The sequence below is a fragment of the Anopheles coluzzii genome, chromosome 3 (assembly GCF_943734685.1).
Source record: "Anopheles coluzzii chromosome 3, AcolN3, whole genome shotgun sequence".
Classification (NCBI taxonomy): domain Eukaryota; kingdom Metazoa; phylum Arthropoda; class Insecta; order Diptera; family Culicidae; genus Anopheles; species Anopheles coluzzii.
Window position 1 is genome coordinate 64840182 of NC_064671.1, and position 20678 is coordinate 64860859.

The 20678-nt window shown below is 46.0% G+C and overlaps 1 protein-coding gene and 1 long non-coding RNA gene across 5 annotated transcripts in view; one reads left to right on the forward strand and one right to left on the reverse strand.

Annotated features, from left to right (window-relative positions):
• Positions 1-18497, forward strand: part of LOC120959514 (serine-rich adhesin for platelets) — a 61097-nt gene extending 42600 nt beyond the window's left edge. For 3 of the 4 annotated variants that reach the window (XM_040382965.2, XM_040382967.2, XM_049610378.1), the window contains exons 4-8: positions 11987-12365; positions 12897-12987; positions 13065-13341; positions 13426-13523; positions 13593-18497. In XM_040382965.2, coding sequence (XP_040238899.2) covers positions 11987-12365; positions 12897-12987; positions 13065-13341; positions 13426-13523; positions 13593-16634 — 3887 coding nt within the window. In that variant the 3' untranslated portion in view covers positions 16635-18497. Of the gene's footprint in view, positions 1-11986; positions 12366-12441; positions 12739-12896; positions 12988-13064; positions 13342-13425; positions 13524-13592 lie in introns of those variants that run through there. The other variant, XM_040382968.2, reaches the window with a different exon arrangement.
• LOC120959517 (uncharacterized) lies at positions 5-11754 on the reverse strand. The gene is made up of 3 exons (XR_005752214.2): positions 11663-11754; positions 1667-1817; positions 5-1609 (listed from the first exon to the last, which is right to left on the reverse strand). It is a non-coding gene; the product is annotated as an uncharacterized LOC120959517 (long non-coding RNA).
• Positions 18498-20678: the final 2181 nt, after the last annotated feature.

Here is a 20678-nt window from a genome sequence, read left to right on the forward strand (position 1 = left end):
AAGTTTAAACTAAAATATAATTAAGCTTGCATTTACAAAACACGCTACTGCGCGAGTAAATCTTCGGTCATATTGATAGAAGATTTAAAACTTTTAAAAATCATAAGTCCTACGGTCTTGTCACTGTGCAAGCTGGCTTTTGTTGTCGACGCCACCTGGTGGTGAGGGACCGAACAGTCCGTCGTTTTCTACTCAAAAGCTACAGTCAAGCGAAGGCTACGCAGGCGGAATAGTGTAGCGCGGAATGCATAACCTCAGGGGTTTACGTTTGCAGCCAGGGTGTAGGCAAACGACTAAACTGAAACTCTGTTTGCGAACTTCGCGTTGCGTAGTTTAGTAAAATTTCAGCTACTTAATTGATTTAACAAATAAAATTGATCAATGATTTAAAAGAAAACACCATTTGGTGTTTTTATTAGCAAAAGAGTTGGTATACAGTTAAATAATTTAAAGCAAAATAATAAAGAATCAGGCGACGAACCCACTTATTTGCTTGAGTACCGATTTTTTGATAACTTTACCTAGTTGAACATTTATTGTCACAGAAATTGTAGCACAAAGATGTACTGTATGATTATTCATTGTGTTTAATTTATACAACTAGTGACGATTAACCAAATAAGACAAATTAGGTTGTAATTTTAACCGAAAAATTAAATAAATCGAATAATAAACATTCAGCGCCCTCATACCAATTGCAAAACTACGCAATTCCAAGCTCCACTGCTCCTTACAAATCGTCCAACTCTCTCAACCTCTCTCTCTCCGTTTTTGCTCGCTTACTCATCCGTAACCTTTTTCAACACCCATGTTTTCCAAAGTGCGCACTGTTGAGCACTGCTCGCCACGGCAAAACCAGTGCAAATGTGAAATATCAATTTTTCTATCATGTCCTTGCGGCCTTCGAAATGCCCCAGTCCACTGAAGAACGCCCTCCCCGAAATGAAGCCGTACCGAAGCTACACAGTTTCGCACAGCGCCTTTACGCATGTACAGTGCTTTCGTCATACATAAAAGAGCAGTGCTTGCAATGGGGATGAGGAGGAGGTGGTACGAAAAACGGCTACACCTTACCGGCAGCAGCGTACACCTTTATGGGGCGCCGTACATGGTAGGCACACATGAGGGGCACACTAAACAGTAACACAATGACGGAGCAGCCGCTGAAGCAATGGGCGGGAGTGGAAAACGTGCACTAAAATTAATCAGCACGTGCACTGGCAAGCGAGCGCTCCAAGTCTGAAGTGGAGCAGTTTTCAATTGAACAAATCCCAAAAATCATGTACCCAATGTGAGGTTACCACTGCCAGCGCACCACGGCATAAAACTCAACCTCAGTGAAGGTAGCGTTTCTTCTACTTTTGGAGAAGCTAAAAGCACCACCCAAATGAGCTACCCGCAGAAAAGGGTTTAAAACACATGGGGCTCCCTGTTTCAGTGTATTGTTTTTTTTCTTTTTCGGGCGTGTGTATGGAGAACCCCGGTTACGAGACCGATGTTAAACGGTCGATTTCGAGCACTGACGCGCGCCTCCGGTGCCAAACTGCCGCAATCCGTCTAACGGGGCTCGCTGGGAGGGTCGCGTTTACGAACGAGCTTTAACGATAGTCTTTAAGACGGAATAGTGGTTTGTTATTGTTTTTTTTTGTTCGTTCCCTTTTCTTACCTCATTTTGACTGGCTCCATGCGGGAGCATTTTCAGCTGTTTTGCCTAGGGACGAGGTCATGGATTTTAGGGAAGTTGTACAACTTTCCAGACGACGGACATGTTGGGCGGTGGAAGGAATTTTGGCATACGAGTTGAGCAAAACAAGAAACTGGAAATAAAAATGAGTGATGGGTGGATAGAGAAATAGAGAAATACACGGCACAAGCAAAGCAAAACGACTCCAAACAGTCAACAAAGTAGAGCGAAGCTTTATACTTTTATTGGACACTGTTCGGGGGGAAGTGAAAAAAGCAACACGGAGTGATTAGCAAATGTGGAGCAAAAGGTGATAAACGAGGGGCAAAAAGTTGCAGTGGACAGGTTTTCTAGTTGACAGTTGGTCAGTCGGACAGGGAACATAGTAGCAAGAGGTCAAAGAAGCTGTAAAACCATACGGCAGGAAAGCGTTCATCGGTCACATCCGGTTTGTCCGGAGATGTTGTGGTAAGCAGCAGCATAATAATCCTTGCCGTGTCATGTTCACTCATGCCCGATTACGTCAGCACGCAGCATAATCGCGCACATCACGCGTTAAACGGACACGGAAGCAATGCGTCTGTGCGTGCGTGCGTGTGATAAGACTTTCCCAGCCACCGAACGCCGGTGAACGCTTTCCCCGACGCTGATGCGCATCGAACTTTGATTTCGATTTCGAACGCCACCAAACTTGTCGATAATGAAGAATCGAACCTGAACGGAGCAGCCGTTTTTGGTGTGAACGTCCGCCAAAAACGTGTGGCATTTGGATGGTGTGTTGAACATTGGAGCAGCTCACACAATTTGACGTTGATGAGTAAAGAAGAGGATGGATAAATAAGAGTTTTTTTTTAATGGAAAACCATCCACATTGATTGAGCGCACGATCTCACCCCGCGGGAGCGGGAGATGACTCCTTAAATGAGGTATAATTATTTGGAATCTAATGGGCAGTCAGTGGTAGCGCGTTGCTTTCTTTTTCGGTGGTTGGGATGATGGCCCCAGATGCAGCTAGAAAGATGCAAGTACAAAACACATTGCGCTGTCTTGTCGCTGTATTTGCCTAACACCGGGTGAATCCGTTTCGTTATCATTCGATAGATTCGACGCGATCGACACCCGAACCAATCAACCCTATCGCTACCTACCTTGGTCAGCGTTAACACAGTCTCTGTCGGTGCATGCATTTCGCACCCACAGACAAAGCCACGTGTGAAAGCAGCTCCAACCGCGGTTGTCCAATTTTCCTCAGCTCGGCATCATGAAAAAACCAACCTACTCTTTGTAGCCTTTTTGTGCAGACGTCAAATTTGTTTTTTAATGCACTGAAAGAAGCTGCTTTCCGATGTATGAAGCAGGTAATGCATTTTGCCTTCGATTTCCGCCACCGGAAAAGGTCAATCGAGGTGAAGGCCCCCCACCTCCCGCCAATTTGGACAAGTGAGGATGCGGATTTTAATTTTTCGCGCCAATTGACGTGCGAAAAAAGATGCACTTTCGAGGCTTGTATTTGATGTTTTTATTTTCTTATGTGTGCAATTTTTGTGTGATGTGGTGTGAGTGAAAGTGAAGTATTGTTCAGGGTGTAGAATTAGTGGTAGATAGAGTTTTTTTTGGTTGAAATTGATTTTTAATTTCAATTGTAAGAGATCACAGAGACGAATAATGATTAATCAAATCGAAACGAAAGTTGAGAATGGTTATTATTTTTATGTATTTTCCATGTGTTTCTATCTGTGTAGAACTGAGTTAATTTTATACATGAAAGATAATAAGCCTGTATTGACTTTGACGTACTTTTGATTTTAATTTAGTACTGAAAAGATAATTTCAATTTCAAATAATTCAATTAATCTTAGGGTTTTTCCAAACATCCTACGATAGATTTGAACTCGCCATCTGTGGTGTACAAGAACTTGTGTATAGCCGCAGCACCATGAGGTACTCACCACTTTGGTGAGTTTAATTCGGATAGTTAAACGTAAAGGTTATGTGATGTGATGAATTCGTTTGATTGGGCTTGTAAATGGTCATAATGTGATGAAAAAAAAACATAAAATATCCCTTATTCACTATTTTCAATAGTAAAAACTTTAAATTGAATTAATTTCTATATTTGCACAAACGATTAATAACAATAATGAAAAAACGACTTATAAGTTGAAGAAATGAAAAGAAATGAGCATCAAGCAAATTTAATGAGCATCAAAAACAAGCTAAAATTTATCCATTAATTCCGCTACAATAAGCCAGGTTCAAGCTGCGAGCAAACGAGAATGCTTTTTAGATGCGATTCGCGATTCGCGATATGCGTGCATGAGCTCGTGCTCAATCAATTTGTTTGCATTAGCGATTTGCATCCGAAAGTGCAAAGCAATAAACGACGTAAAAACATCACGCACACACACGCGCGGCACCCACTAAAAGCCACCCCAGCCAGCGCACTTGTAAATACACTAACCGTTGCCTTTAAAGTCGAAGATGATCTCACTGTGCGCTGTGTGGAAACTAAAGCTTGCCAACGAAAACCACCCCCATAACTACCCCATCTAACGAACTTCCACCTACGAACTTCGGAAGGCGCTTGGGTTGGAACACGTTCAGCCGCCCGATCTCGACCCACTGCACGCGGTGCTTACCCACGAACAGCGCGCGCCTGTTTACGCGAGAACGCCCGAGGTTGAGGGAGAAAAGGTTGCGGCGCGTGCACCATTGGCGGTTCGCGTGTTTGGCCGTCGCGGGCACCCCATTCATTGCTGTTTGACTACTTGCTTACAGCGGACGTGTGTGAGCAGTGCGGGCCGTGTTGCTGCCGTCACCGACCATCGAACAAGACGGTAGGGTACGCGCGCGTGGGGAGTTTGAGTTTTTCGTACTCCAAGCTACTCCAAAAAGAGTCGTGATCGCGATCTCAAGGCTAGTCCTAAACCTCGATAGCTCCATTCACGGCTCAGTATCTGTGTGTTCGTGTCCCAGTGTGTGTGGATGTGTGAAAAGGTATCTATCGTTCGATCTGAATCAGTGGCGTAGTAGTGTTGTTGTAAGGGTTTATGGGCTTCAAATCGTTTCCAAGCGGCGATAGCTCCGATAGCTCACTCTCCTTTTGACAGCTGTCAAACGTTAGTGATCTGTGGTGGGTTTTTTGTTCGCTCACATCTCTCCCCTGATTAGTTGTGGTTGACGGAATTCAATTTGTGGTCTTGTGTGTATGGTTCTGCAGACGTTGGGACGGGTTAGCGTGCACCGTTTCCCATTCGATGAAGCATAACTGAGGCTCCTTTTTTTGTGGAGTGTGTGCTTTCCTTTCCAAACGGCTGTGCAGTGTGTGGTTGTGGTGGTGTATGTCTATTTGTGGCTGATGCGGGTGGTTCGTTCAAGGTGATTTGCCCAAGCCCTTAAAATACGGTGTGATGTGGGGTGTAGGGGGAAATATATGTTAGAAAACCATAACTATGTACGTGATGCCAGTGAAGGTTCTGTTTTGAATGTGTCCTTGGTGTTGAAATGTAGGCTTTATCGATTGCCTGCGTCATGGGTGATAAAAATAGGTGCCTGTTCGTGATGTCTTTATAACTTTAAAGTAAAGCAAAAGACGTACTCCTCCTGATCGCACATTTGAAAGTGTCGGCCCACAGCCCATTTCGAGCGACGCAGTTTCCCGTGAAAATCTCCAACAAAGTCATGCCTTTCTTTGTACATTTTAGAATACGATTTAAAAAAGAAACTACCATTTGTTACGCAGTCAAAGTGATTGTCGTGTTCCCTTTTTACACCGGCACAGGGTGAAGTTAAAAACGTCACGAACACAACAGCATATGAAAAAAAACGAAGGAAAAACAGCTCCAAGCAGCACCAAGAGGTACACCATGCAAAATGTGCGAAGAAAATGAATAAAATTCCCGTGCACGAATCCCGAACGGTGTATGTGTGTGTGTGGGAAAGTGTGCCATCCGGCCATCATTCAATGATAATGATGTGAAAAGTTCCCAAAATGCTCGGTCGTGGATTTTGTTGCTTCTCACGAACAGCGCGCCGGAGAAAGAAAAGTGCGAGTGAGCAGAATCTGATTTGGCGCAGAAGGGCGAACCGTGTCTATGATTATGTGTGTGGGTGTGTGTTTGTGAGTGAAGAAGGTGACGGGATGAGTGTGGGTGGACCAGGGGAAACAGGGGCAACGGTAGTACAACTGACGCTAATTGTGCCCACAGCTGTGTCCCACCCCTCCAGCTAGGCTTTGGAGAAGGAATTAAATTAAATTTTTGTTGATTGTGATACTGCACAGTGCGATCGTGGCCCCACAGACAAACAGACATTAAAGAAGCTGATAAGCAAGGCCCCACTCTTTCCCCCTCCCTTTCTTCCAAACACCAGCATCCCTCTAAAGCTTGCTCCTCGTGATAGGGGGAAATTCCGGAGAAACCCCGAAACAAATCTTAACGTTTTTTTTAACAGGCACACGGTGTTTTGTTTTCCTCCCTTCTTCATGGGGATGCTGCCGTAAAAGCTGCTCGAATTGTACTCGAAAATAGTTGTACAAAGTAGCAAGCGGGTAGATAACGATAACCTCGAAAGAAAAAGGCCCCCCAAAACACCACCGCTCCGGAACGATTTAGCAAAATGATTAATGTGCACCCACTGCTTCTGCTCCTCCGTTTGGCTGCTCTCGCGCTTTTGGCAGCATATTTAACGAAAAGTGGGAAGAAACCGGCACCATTTGGGGTGGATGCACAAGCCTTCCGGGGTTGGGGAGTGAATTTGAGTTACGGTACGGGGAGGGCAGAAGAGAGGGTACGCTAATGGCAAATAGGACCGGTAGCCGCCGATTCGGGTGCTGCTGAACTACTGCCGGCTGCGCCTCCTAAACATGCTAAGGTTAAGGTTGCGCTTTCTTGTCTCATTTACTTATTTCTTCTTTCTTTTTGCGGGTTTTGCTCCCTTTTTCTCTGCGGGGTTGCGATTGTTGCAAAGTGTTTTGGCAAAACTCTGCTCACCACAAAGTCGTTCGTGAAGATGAACTGTTTCCCCTTTTCTTTCTCTGCTCTTGTTTTTTTGGCTCTAGCGGTGGCCACCTTTTGGGCTGAATTTTTTTGGGTGGAACCACCACCTCACTCACCTGGACCTGATTTATCACAAATCTCGGTTTAACGCCCCCTGGCTCAGTGTGTGTTAGTGTGTTTGTGGAAGGAAAATAATCATATAAAAAAACGTGTAAACACATAAACAAAGTGAAGTGCGGCGGATCCAACGATCGGAACACGATCACCTGTCCGTTTCGGTTTCGGACGCAATTCGGTTGGTGTTTTTGTGGCTTATCATCTTCCTTCTTTACCTCCTCTGAATAGGCAGTAGTTGAAGGAAGGAACTAACCAAAATTTATATAAAAAGGCACCTAGTGAATCAGCCCACTTTCCAGTGCTAATAATGGCGTGCGTTATACTTTTTATTTGGGGTAGGAGCGGACCATTACTAACTTTTGATGGTTTGTGATGGCGCTAATGCGTTGTGCGTCAAGGTCGCAGGGTTTTGTCCGCGGTGCTCGATCGATCGATTGACGGGTGGGTGAGTTTGGGAAATTTGAAATTTGATTGAAAAAGACAAATAAACACGCAATAACACAGCTCTCGGTGGAATGTAAGTGGTGCTCTTCAATTGTGCGAATCGATAAATAGAATCGAGCCTGAAACACTTGAATGGGCAGTAAGTGTTTACTGAATGTTGATTAAGAGTGACAGAATGTTGTCAAGCACAAAGTGGTGCGAGAAATTGAGCTCTTATGTGATTTTATTGCGTTTTTGGGAACTTCTTACCTTTTTTGGGGGAGTTGGAGAACATGGGGGCGAAATGGAAATAATCTTAAGAATATTGTTATAGTTCTGTTGAAAAAGAATACTTCACATTGTTGTTTTGACTCCGTATTTATAAAGTATAAGATACAGAAGGCTTTTTGGGTACAGATTAAGATCCAAAAATTGTGAAAAATTATTCCAAAATGATATGCAACATTATTGGTGCAAATTAAGGGACAAAATGGTCCACAAAATAAATGAGAAGGCTCTTAGGTCTCAACTAAATCCACTAGAAAGACTGCTAGTTGACTAGCTCTAAAATTACGAACGGAGAATGGGAGGTGTAGATAAAGAGGATCTATATTTAAAAACATTGAAGCATATTGAAACATACAAAAAATACCATATATCAGGTTGTAAATGGTTTTAAAGTATTATTTCAGGCTTCAATTTAATTATTGATTTTACTAAAAATTGCGTGTATTGCAAGTTATTTCATAACGTTTTTCAAACTGTTTTTGGGGAGCATTTTGCCCCACATTGCCTTATAGAACAACCTGTTATTTGTCAAATATCAACAATCGATTTTCCTTCGATTCCTAAGAAGCACGTTTTTGAATTTTTACGGCCATCCTCGGCTTCTACGAGAATTGAAACACTTACAAACCATGCCCAGTCATATCCCAAGGTGTCGATTGCACTTGTAAGCCCTCCCGGCTTAGCGCAAAACAAAAACAAAAGAAACCTTCCATGCCTTCCTTCCCGGTGCGTAAGCCGGAAGGAAGCAGCTACTTTCGAATTTATGGTCCACACTTTTGACGGCTGGTGTGGCGCCTCAGAAATTGAACGCAGTCGCCACTTACGCGAAGGGTGGCCTCGTGCCCTTCACAAATCGCGCACGTGCACGTGATGATAGCCGGAGATGCATTTACACCACGCAAGGCAGGATCAGATAACGCGACATCTAATCAGAGTTTCTTTCCTCCCTTCGAACGCGCGTGTGTGTGTGTGTTGACGCAATTCGGCACGACTACGGTGAGGAGATGAGGATTATGTTTTATTATATTTTGCAAAAGTATAAACTGTCACCGCGTGCCGCTTGGGTTTATGGCCCGTAAACAAACTGGACTCACAGGTGTTGGATGCTTCAGGGCAAGAGACACACCATCGTTTTGGAATTTAAAATTCGCACAAACCTATAAACGGTTTTAAAAGCAACGTGTTTTTGTTGCTTCTTACGAGGATTGTATTGCGGTTAAGCGTATTGCAAGTGGATGCGGTTTTTGGGTAAAATAAAAACTACTATCTCGCCTAGGTGTCAACTGTCATCCGTGACCGTTGTGTTTAATTATTTATCTTACTCGAACTGCTATCAAATTGTGTCTCCTTTATAGTTGCGGACCGTTTTATAAGTGACAACGGCTTGAATTATTGTTTCAGATGTGTCCCGTATCGTACAGATAGCGACGATAAGCACGCCAAAGTTACTTCCACCTTGTTGCCATTCGCTCATCCTCGATAAGATGAGCTTTCTTCCTTTGTGTTTTAATACGTTAATTGTTATTTTATATAATATAGCTATGATTGCGAAACCATTTGTTTTTGCGAATAGATGCCCCTATATCGCCCCAATCATCATCATGAGTGAATCCTATCATGGGGTTGTTTTTCTATAATTTTGTATATTTTTTTCAATCTCTCTCACTCTTTGTCTCTACGTCTGTGCGCCGGTCTAGGGCACGCACGTGGCACTACGCATTTGAATGTTGGCAGCAAGCCATAGGTAATAGTTTTTTTTGCAAACAAAATGGAACCAAAAAATATAATAAAAAAAACATTGAGAAAAGCGTACGCACGCCATTGGAAAATTGGACAATTTTGTAGCAAAATGCAATAGCTCCCCTTTAATAGTGGAGAGACCCAGAGCCACCCAGTGTAGCATCAAAGTTTCACCCGCCTCGACGGGTGCACGGGTAATGGTGGATTAATTTTGTTCCGAATCGCATCATTATCCATCGTGCACAGCCGCTGGTACTACGGTCGATATCATAAGCACAATAATAAAGAAAGAGCAAGAGCAAAAAAAAGAAGAGGAAATTCATAAAAAAAGCTTTGGCCCCGGCGGTTGTCGGTCACTGCCTTCAGCACAAAAGGTAATAATCTTAATCACAATAATGTAAATAATTAACTTCCGCACAACCTTCGGCTCTTTTTTATCGCTTTCTGGGGCTCGCGGGTAGTGCGCAAACACAGTAGGTTATGTAGACACCGTCCTCACGTGTAGCACTCCAAGAGCCTGAGTGTGAGCCTTTGTGAGGATACTGTGGACAAGCAGCTTTTGGTACATTAAATCGAAAAAGCTGCAGCAATAACTGCGACATTGCCTCCAAAAAAAAAAAAAAAAAACACTAGCCCTGCTCCAGCTGAGTGCACACCGACCGTCTGTGGGTGGTTGTCTTTGCATAATTACAGCCTCACCACGCGTGCGTGTGCGCGGCACGGAGGTCAGAGTGTAAGCCAGAGTGTGGTAGAGTTGATGTACTTACCACTCTGTAGCGAACACCGTAGTTGGTAAGCCGTTTCGTCCGATCGGAAAAAGAGATATCCGTGCCGTGCCACAGTAGTGCCGGCAATATGGCAATGGTACCGAATTTCGGCGGTCTTGCCCCGTAATAGTGTGATGGACTGACTGCCTCTGCCGGTTTGCTCATCAACCTACATCGTAAAATGTGGAATATGAATGAACTGCTCTTGCGGTCGAAGAGGGTAAGCTGTATATAATGGTGCGTGTCTCGCGGAACTACTTCACTGCTGCAATCCACTGGTGTGTGACGACTGGCTGGGGGTGCCGACAAAGAGCTGAGCAATGTGTTTGGCTGGCCGTAGGGTTTCGTTGGCGTAAATGACGATCATCCTGCCCGATCTGTAGGCGATTTATATTGACCATAGTTTTAACACCCACCAGGAGTAGTATGGGATGGGAAAATATTTATTGTTTGTCCGCGGTGTCCGGTTGCTATTCGCGGTGCGACATATTAAGGTGTGTGCACCGCCGATCACCGCCGATGACATGCACACTCTGTTTGGGTGACAGCTGATGTCACCCCCGTGATGTCGATGTTAGAAGGCAAACGGTGTTAAAAGGTTAGTGTGTAAATGCGCACTGGCGCAGATGATTCGAAGTGATGATGATGATGGTGATGTGATTCTGTTTACACGTTCTTCCTCCTTGCGAGTGGGAGTGGATGGGCTAGCATTTATGGTGATGAAGGTGTTGTTTTGAAGAATAGTCGGCCCTTCGTTGAAGGGTTCATTCTGGTGTGGTGATTTGTTTTTGGCATTTTGTGGATAAATATTGATGCTATTTCGTAAAGAGAGTCATCAACGTAATTGCTTTACTCTCCTTGAAAGTGTTTTGCCTGGGAGGAAAGACGTAAGCTTGTGAATAAACATTCAATCAAAATAAAAAAACGCTGTCAAACAATACTTCTTCTTCTCCTTAACAACTTCAAGGTTTCTGAGATAATACGAAGTTTTCCCCTTCCATGGTAGAATAATTATCTATTCGTCGTCGTATTGTTCCGGTCGATAAGAGATTTGATCCCAAGAGCAGTATATTGTTTGTACAGTCACTTAACGCCCACACCACGGCACTCTTACAGCATCTCCTCGTTAATAGCCCTATTTCAATGCCACTATCACAATCATAATACTACGCGAGCTTCTGTGTGGTTTAATTCTTATTTGCCAATAGCTCTACAGTGCGAACTTTTACGTGAGCTCAGTGCAAATATTGCAGCTCTGTTGTGCCTTCTGTATTTGTGGGTGGAATACAAGCTCACCTCCTGACGTCATCCGTTTGTATTCAGCAAACAGACTTTGTTGGCATTGAATCGAATCGACAGCACCTAATTGGAGTGGCCATCTACACAGAACGATCGGACTAGCCTCATACCTCATTGTTGATAACACGCACGGATATGTGTAGGCCATTGTAAAGATTGTACTATCACATATACACAGAAAGCGCCGATCTGCCGACGTTGTCTGATATATTAATGAGCCGTGCGCCGATAGGTAAACAATAGGGCAGGGCGGGAGAGAGAAAAGATGCTTTATCTCTGTTGTAGATTGGTGCTGTACGGCGTTGAAGTTCCCACACGGAGTGCATCTACAATGATTTGAACCTTACCTCTCGTGCGCCACCCTTGTTGGGGAACAGTTGAGTACCATCCACACCGATAAACGGTGTATTGAATTTTGCAAACATTCATCTACCTCTTCAACCAATCGTGACTGGAGCGGTGAGCGAAACAATTACCTTAAAAGGCAGTGCTAACGTGCGCGCGCGTGCTCGTCTTATCTCATACCGGCACACACACAAACACACAGTGACTCCATTATGTGTCCCTGGGACTATGTTTACCTCACCACGACCTATCAGCCGACTTAGTTTATTGTGCACAATTTGATTTGTTTCTTATTTTGCTTTCCCTTGCGTCTTTCCACTCCACAGTACCCGTCACCAGCAGCAGCACCAACAGCGACACTACCAAGCGGAAACGGTTCCATCCACTGCGCAACCTACGGCGAATCTTCCGACGCCGCACCGTATCGGCAGCGGACCGTGCGCCCGGCCAGCTCGGTGCGAAAGCCGCCGGCCCAACCCACATCCACTTCGCCACGCCCGGGTGTTCCACGACCGATGCGACGCTACCGCGCACCGGCTACCCGATCACGATTCGCAACGAGTCCGGCACGGCACCGGGTACTTCCCAGGGCGGGCCCGGTGGGTACTTCAAGCGCGAAACCTACCGGCTGCGCAACTCCGATGATCTAGACAAGGAGATGTCCGATTACCAGCGCAGCCTAAGCGAAGGTCGACTTGTGGATAGGTAAGTGATAAGCGTGGGGTACTCCAGAAGAACCGCGTGGTTATCTTGCGATTGCACCTCGGGGCCCCCGTGGATATCTTATCGCCGCAGTGGCAGTCACAGAATCGGCAATCGGTGGGCTTTCAAGGGGACTCTGAATGTTGTCCCACTAGCTAAGCCAGTCTAGTGCCGTAGTCTATTGAGACAAGTAGTTGATAGCGTACTCGGGCGCGCGCCCGCCTATTTCACGGTTTTTTACTTAGTGTTATCGTAAAACAATCACAACAACCGGGATTGATTTGTACGAGCAATCGAACGGGCCTTAAATGATCCAACTCGATAGAGCGCCGACCGTAGCGCTTCGGTATCGAACGCTGATAAACGGTGCCATAAAGTAAGTTTTGGAGCGTAGTTGTCTCCTCTAGTCCGTGGAGTGGAATTTGAAAGCTGATTGTTGGAGATTAGACTGTATTTGTTGCCCGTGTTATGATTGTTAGTTGCGCCGTTATCAGTATTGCTAATCGAACGTTTTCTGGTCCCTCCACATTGCAGTGACATAAGTCGCGATGGACTTTCACAGTCGCACGATAGCGTGTTCTCTGAATCGGCCGGTACGGCAAGCAGTCTATCGATCACGCTAAAGGTAAGATCTAATTAACAATCCAGAAGAAGAGATAAGAAGGCATAAAAATCACATCTTTTTGCGTTTATTAATTACAGAACGAGCTAGCAGACGTACTGCGTAAGCGAAGGAAAGACCGGCAGGGTGAAGTATCGGACGAAGATCTCGGCCTGCCGTTGAGCCCCATCACGCCCCAACGCAAGGATCGCGGCATGAACAAGAGCGAAGGTTCGCTCAGCATACTGAGCATGACGAGCTCGGACCTGGACGACGACCGGTCCGCTTCGAACGCTAGCGGCCACAACCTGTTGCACCTGGATTCGTCCACCTCTGGCTCGATCAGTATGAATCGTTCAGAACATATGGATGAAAGTGGTAAGTAGTACAACCCCCACTAGGGTTGTGTATGATACGAAAGGCCATACCTGAATGAATGTGTGTTCTCTACTTTCTCAACAGGTGACTCATCCAAGTTGAGCCATTCCGCCGCCAAACACAAACTTGCCGTACGACCAAAGAAAAAGGGCCCTACCCGTGCACGAACTCGCCCAAGAGAGGTAAGACAGAATAAGAGGGACAGTTTATGTATGTAACAACTGATAACGCATTCTCTGCCAATTTTCCAGTCAACCCTGTTGCCAGCGACGCCCGAAGTGAACGAGGAATCGTTGAAGCTGTCCTCCACCAACATCGCTTCCAGCTTTTCACCCACGAAGGAAACGAACGAGAAGGCCCATTCGCTACCGTACGGCATTGTGCCACCGGGCACATCGACCCCATTCGCACCGAAATCGTCACCCGCCAAAGAGATTAGCACCTCGAAGCTATCGGTCGGCGATGCACCGGCGGTGACGGGCTCATCCATCTACGTCAATCGCAACATTTCCAAGAGCCATGAGTTTGAGCGTTCCGCCGACCTTCATCATCTGACGGTGGAGGGTTCGGCTGTGCCGGCAGCCTCGCGCAAGGAAGACGATGGCTTCTTCAAACGCATCCTGAACTACAGCTTCAAGAAGAAGAAGCACGAAACGAGCGCGAAGGAGGACTCGTCGCACTCGGTGACGGCTTCCCCGCGCAAGGAAGACAACACGAGCAGCGTGTACATTAGCTCGGCCGATCCAGCTACTGTCGATTGTGTGCCAACGGAGCAGATCATGAAGCTATCGCTGGTTGTCGGTGAGCCGGAGCTGAGTGAGCTGAGCGGGTATAAGAAGATAAAGTCGGGTCCGGCCGCACGGCAGCGCGTCTTCCCGAAGGATATTTTTACGGCTGAGGAGCAACAACTTCAGCAGCAGCAACAGCAGCAGCAGCATCAACAGCATACACAGCGCTACTCCTCTAATGTGGAGGTAAACAGACAGTCGGTTGCTTCGTCCGGCAGTGGCCATTCACTTACAGTCGGCGAAGCCAAGATGCCACTGCACAAGAGCGAAGAGTATCTCGTGTCCAAGACGCGCAAGTTCTCCGAGCGTAGTGTAGACGGTGGCGAAGGAGATGACGAAGAAAGCGATGGCCGCAAGTACGTTAGTCACGGCGAGCGGCTCAAAAGCCCGAAGGTGTACGGGTTGAGCTCGTACCAGCAAAAGCTGGCGAAAATCTCCATCTCGTCCCAACCGGCGGCGACGCCGGACGCGGCTAAGGATAGCCCAAGCAAGCGCGCCAAATCGGTGGAAAAATCGAAAAGCTTCCGCACGTACACGACGGACGGTGTGTCGAATCAGCTGCAGGCGGGTGGCCACCAGGTGCCGAGCCTGCCGAACCTGAGCGCCTCGCTGTCGGTAGGCAACTTCTCGAGCAACAACTTCCTCGAGACGGAGCACAAGTTCTTCAGCATGACGGAGAACATGAACACGGGCAAGCAGCGGGTGTTTAAGGACTACATCAGCAATGCGGATGATGACGGTGAATCACGACACCTTTCGTCCAGTGCGTCGCTGCAAAAGTTTGAGATCAATGATAATAATCTGCTGAACCCGCGCGAAGAGTACTACGACCATCAGCCGAAGAGCATCGTGCTGACCACAAACACGCTGACGCCGCCGGAGCCGACCAGCATACTGAACAAATCAAACCAGAACATCTCGCAGATTGAAGAGAACATTGACAAGCTAGTATCGTCGCAGTTCGTGAGCATCATCCGCAGCTCGGACGAGGGAAGCAGCAACGAGCGGCTGGACGATATCGGCGTTGGTGCCAATGTGCCCGAGTTTATGAAGATCCAGCTGAAGAACCGTGTGGAGGGTACGGGTCGACCGGCCAAGACGAGCAGTATCGTGCTGACGACCTCGCCAACTCCGGCTCCACCCACTTCACCCGCCATCGCTAGTCCCACTGCCAGTGCCGGGCAGTACCCCCAGCAGCCAGACGATGCCATTAAGCTGCAGCGACGGTTCAGCAACGAGAACATTGAGATTACGGAGTCGAAACCACCACTACCACCATCCGTGGTAGGACGCACCAGCCTGGAGCTGGGTATACCGAAGAGCCCGCCCGCCTTCCGCAAACAGGGTTCGGGTGGTGGTGCAGCTGTCGGAGATCTGGCCGGCAGCAAGCGCAACTCAATGAATCTCTCGCAGGACCTGAGCGACGACCGGAAGGTGATACTGCAACGCCGCACATCCGTGACGGAGGAGAAGATCAAGTATGAACGGCGAATATCGTCCTCGTCCGAGGACATTAAGTTTGAAAAGAAAAAGTCCACCTCGGAGGAACTGCTGGAGAAGCGCAGCAGCACGGGAAGCAATGGGACGGGCAATTCCAACTACAACAGTGGCTCGAGCAGTGGCGATGAGTTGGTGGTACTGCGGAAGAAGTTTATCGGGGGTGAGCGGGAAGGTGGAAAGGATAAGGATGGTACGCCTGAGTTGATGAAGGTGTTTGCGCGGAGGTCGCTGAAGTTGCGGTCGGATGATGACTACAAGGTGACGGAGAGTGGCAAACCGCTGTCCAGCATTGACAGTGACAAGGAGAATCAGTCGAGCGAGGAGAAGTTGGATAAGGTGGGTCTGCAGCAGACAAAGCAGCAACAGCAGCAGCAGCAGCAACAACATGTCCAGCAACAGCCAGCCGAGCACATCTCCACACTCGTGCAGTCGGTGGCAATTGGAGCGCCAGTCACGAATGGATCACTGAAGAATGGAAGCAGCGTAGTAGAGCCTGCCGTACTGAAGAATGCTTCCAACGAGAATGGACCTGCAGCACCTGCCTCGGGAGAGCCTTTCCTGCGGAAGAGTATCACCAGCAAACCGTTTGGCGTGCCGAACCGATTCGGCAATGCACCGAACGGTGGACAACCCCGCAATGCGACTTCCTTTGTGGAGGTGCGCAAGACCCTGCTACCCAGTGCGACGGTCACTGTTGGGGCACCCGTCATCACCAACAACAACTTCGTCAAGTCATCGACCGCACAGGCACAGGGTGATGCGTGCGAGTCCACCACCGTCAGCAACAACAACACCATCAACACGAACCGCCATACGATCGCGTCACTGAACCACCTCAACAGCGCCAACGGTGTCGGTGCCATCAACAACAACGCGGCGAATACGGCCACCATCATCGAGTCGGACGGTGGCAGCGGTGGCAACAATGGGGAGATTAACGAGTTCAAGGGCATCCTGCAGCGTCGAGCCGAGTGGGAAAAGCGAGCAAAGGAAGGCTTCAAGTAGGCCGGATTCATTACCAACCCTGTGTTATCGCCCCCCTCCCCCCCACCGAGGAAGATGTGTGTCGCCCTTCCGGAAATTACCAGATCAGAGTTTGCGGTAGGTGAGTGATTGTTTTCGTAGGACCAAAATGCTTCTAGCCCAGTTCGTGTACTAGAGGTGGCAAGCTGCAGACACTAGAGTAGAGCACCTTCGCTGTTGTAGAATAGGAAGACGTAGGCAGAGGACGACATCGCAAAAGAAGCAGCGGGAATTTCGTTTCCCCATTCGTCCAGTGATTTTCAATTTCGGCTTAGCTTACTTCACTTCCACATGTGTGTGTAGGAGCGCAATTACCGTAGATTAAAAAAACGAAACACCACCATCATTCTTAGGATCTGAGGAGACAGCTTACGATTACATAGGACGCCTTGTTATGTCGCGTTGAAGTTCTGTTGAAGTTCTGTTGATGTCGTTGAGATTTGAGAGAGGCTTTCAGGAGGTTCCAGCTCATTTTTTGTGAGTAAGATTTGTGCGGGAGATGTGTTTGCGTGTATAGTCGTGGATCGGGTAGTCCGTATAAGAGTCGAGCAGAGCAGAACGCAGAGATTGTGGATTCCAAATTGTGATAGAAAACAAGTGTTGTATGATAATTAAAGAAGAAGTTACACGGAATTGGAACATTGTGAGGAGAGGACTTGTTGGAAAGCATCCTATCAAGGGGAATGCTTCTGTACTTCTGTTTTTAGGCAGACGCAGATATGTTTCGTTTTTTACAGAGATTAACAACAAAGATGGCTCCATCTATATATATCGTAGCACTTAAGTATCGCACGATCTGTTCCGATCTGCTCGCAGAGAATGATATCCCGTTGCAATTACCTGTTTGAAGAGTTTAAGCTAATTGGAATGCGCTTTTGTTTTTTCTTTGTATATACAAATCGTTGATCTTCCTGAAGAATGAAGTCGGTCGGTGGAGTGGAGTCGTTTCTTCAAAAAATTTGCACTACTTTCGCTTAGAGAGTTAGTAACAAATAATCAGTGACAGCCACACTGTCCCCGATTTCCCTGAGCTTGGTTTGGTCCACTACGTGTCACCTATATGTGTATTTGTTAGCAGGTTTAGTAGTTAAGAATTCACATATATACACACGCATACACATTAAGCACGTTACTGTAGCCTAGAAGGATGAAAAAAAACAAAACAGAAACCATAAAATATATGATATACTCTACGCTTTTACGACGATTATTAATGCTGCAGCAAAACAAATACAAAAAAAATCCCCAAACTACCACTAATTACCACCACTAGCCGTGGAATCGCGGAGTGTCCGTGTGTTAGTTAGGACGTTCGATAAGTTACAAGTGTAGCTGGAGTGTGTGCTGGGGGGAAAACAAAACAGCAGCGGCGCAGTGCTCAATGAAACCGAAATCAAAAAAATATTATATTTCTTCAGATTAAGAAACAACCGAAACGAGTTTAGTAGAACACACATACACACTAGACACACAGAGCGTTAGAGAAAAAATCGTTAGTACTTTCCACCTGAGCGATATATTTTTATAGGTGTACGAGCCGAAGATAGCAAAATGGAAGAAACAAAGTACGGATATTTTTCTGTCACCGCTATCGCTCCTTCTTTGTTACTATTTTTTTTACATTGTTAAGCAAACAACCCGCAGACGCGTACAAATGCGCGAAGGTTGACTACTCGCAGTGTACTACCATAAGCGCCGTGAAGTTTACTATTTGCATTGCGCGAAACAAATCAAAACCATCAAAAACCCGTTTTTTCGATATCGATGTATATGTTTAGGCACTATAAAATAATAAAAAAACGAGAAATAAATGCAACTTCCTGAACGTAAATTCAGTAACATTAACCAAGTTGTTTGTATTTTGCATCTGTTTGCAGTTACTACTCCACAATGGCTATTCTATGTAGTAGTTAGTGGGACTCGTATCATTCAACGCAACTATCGTTAGTCGCATATGTTGGCGTACTGTCACCGATGTCCGCAAACATGACAAACCACTTATGTTGAACGCGCGCATTAGGCGTTACATTCCAGTACTGCGAGCCCCATATGCATCGGCACATGGTTGTCCACATACCGCACCACTAATGGAAATCTCACTGATGTCACTGAACCGCATTGGCTGGCTGGCCGGCCGGCTAAAAATACAAATGCTGGCCCGAATATACTCACCCTTCTTCCCGTATGACATTTTTCCTCGCTGCCCCTCTCGGCGATGACATGTCCGCATGGTAATTAGTGCGTAACGCTTGTCCGCTTACACCAGCTCTCCTGGCCCCATCGCAAGATCGCATCGCGCAAACGGGCAAAAGTGGAAACGCAGTGCCTTGTATATTCTTGAGAAAATATGACCCACTGACAACATTTATTCGCGCGACACATTCGCACGATGACGTACGCGCGCCGTTGACTCATCGATGAAAGGGGCCTTAGGCTAGGGGGTTTAGAATTTTGCCAGTCGTACAGTACAAGCAGGACACTATTTGTGGAGGGTGAGTTCATTTCCTTTCGTCGTCTTTCCAGACGACTCGAGCCATTGGGACAAGCTTAATTTTTCGCGCTACTACCAATGGAGTTAACGCAAATCGACCGTTCGAGCGTAATTAAGAGGAACCATATGGTGACGATTAGAATGCGGTTTGTCACCTGTATGGGTGGGGTGGGCATTAAACTTCCACGAATCGGGGAAAAGGGAAGCTTATTCAAACCTTTAAATATGTGTGAAAATATCGTGTGTAAAATGTCTCATGCTTTCCAAATAAACGATGACACACCAACAACAAAGCGTGTCGCCCAGCGTCTTGTAACGCGTTGTGTTTTTTTTTTTTTTTGATAGTTTTGCTGCAGTCTTTGTTTTTCCATTTCAATTTCGTGCAAGCGGTAAAAGTGTGCATTCCCTCCACCTTTGGTCGCTGCAGATGACACGCCGTTTTATCGATGAGACAAAGTTTGCGCGCCACCGTACAAGAAGGATCCATTTCATGTTGGATCGCTGCCAGCGTACGGCTCTGGATGAAATGCACTGTCGTCGTTTGTTTTTTGCAATTTTACATTTGCGAAGGTTTTTACTTTTCTTGCCAGCAAAGGCAGATGAAAAGGGTTGATATGATTAACAATTTTGAATTTAAAGCAACATGGTAAATTTATCTATTTTTAAAGGCTTTTGTTTAACGTAACCTATTTAATCATTAGCACCAAGTTTTAAGGACTTTGTGTATGTAATTATAGTAGACATCCATTGGTCCCTGCCATTTTAATAAGATCTGAGTTAATTCATAATAATTAATCAAGTAGAATGATGTTTGTGATTTTCGAAATAAATGGCTTAATTTTGTACAACCATTTGATGTAATGCAATCAGTTTAGAACACGTTAGCGTTACAAATTGCATACCTTCGGGCTAATAACTGTTCATGACCGGTTACATCGTTGGCTGGGTTGCTAACGTATTTTTGTATATGCTGGTGTACATTTGCACCAGCAGAGAGTTTTTTTGTGAGAACGTTTTAACCGCAATCAAGTTGTATCAAGTAACTAAAACAGAGCAAAAATATATTATATTCTCTGATGAATCAATACACTAGCGTTTGAACGGACAACGGCGAACAGTTACAATTACATTACATACATTCAGGGGTTGAGCTGTAGTGTTACTGATCACGTTATTGGTTACGTTGTTACCGTGTGAAGCGGGTTTAATACACTGATTAACACTTTAGAAACACTATAACCATGTTTAGTCTGCTAAGAAAATATAATCTTTTTTTAAAGTATATTTAACAATTATTTGAACATAAAAATAGAAAATTGAGTATGAAATCAATGGAGAGCAGACTTGTTGTAGCTGTTGTTATTTGTTGAAATATTTCTCCTGTTTTCCTGTTCCGTCTTCGCAGTAGAACTACACCCTTGCTGTAACTACGGCAACCGCGTTTGCTCCCTTATTCCTTCCTACCTGAAGAGCAGCGAAACGAAATTCGCGACCAACACGGCAGCTGAGCGCCAGCCATCCTTTCGATCCGATCT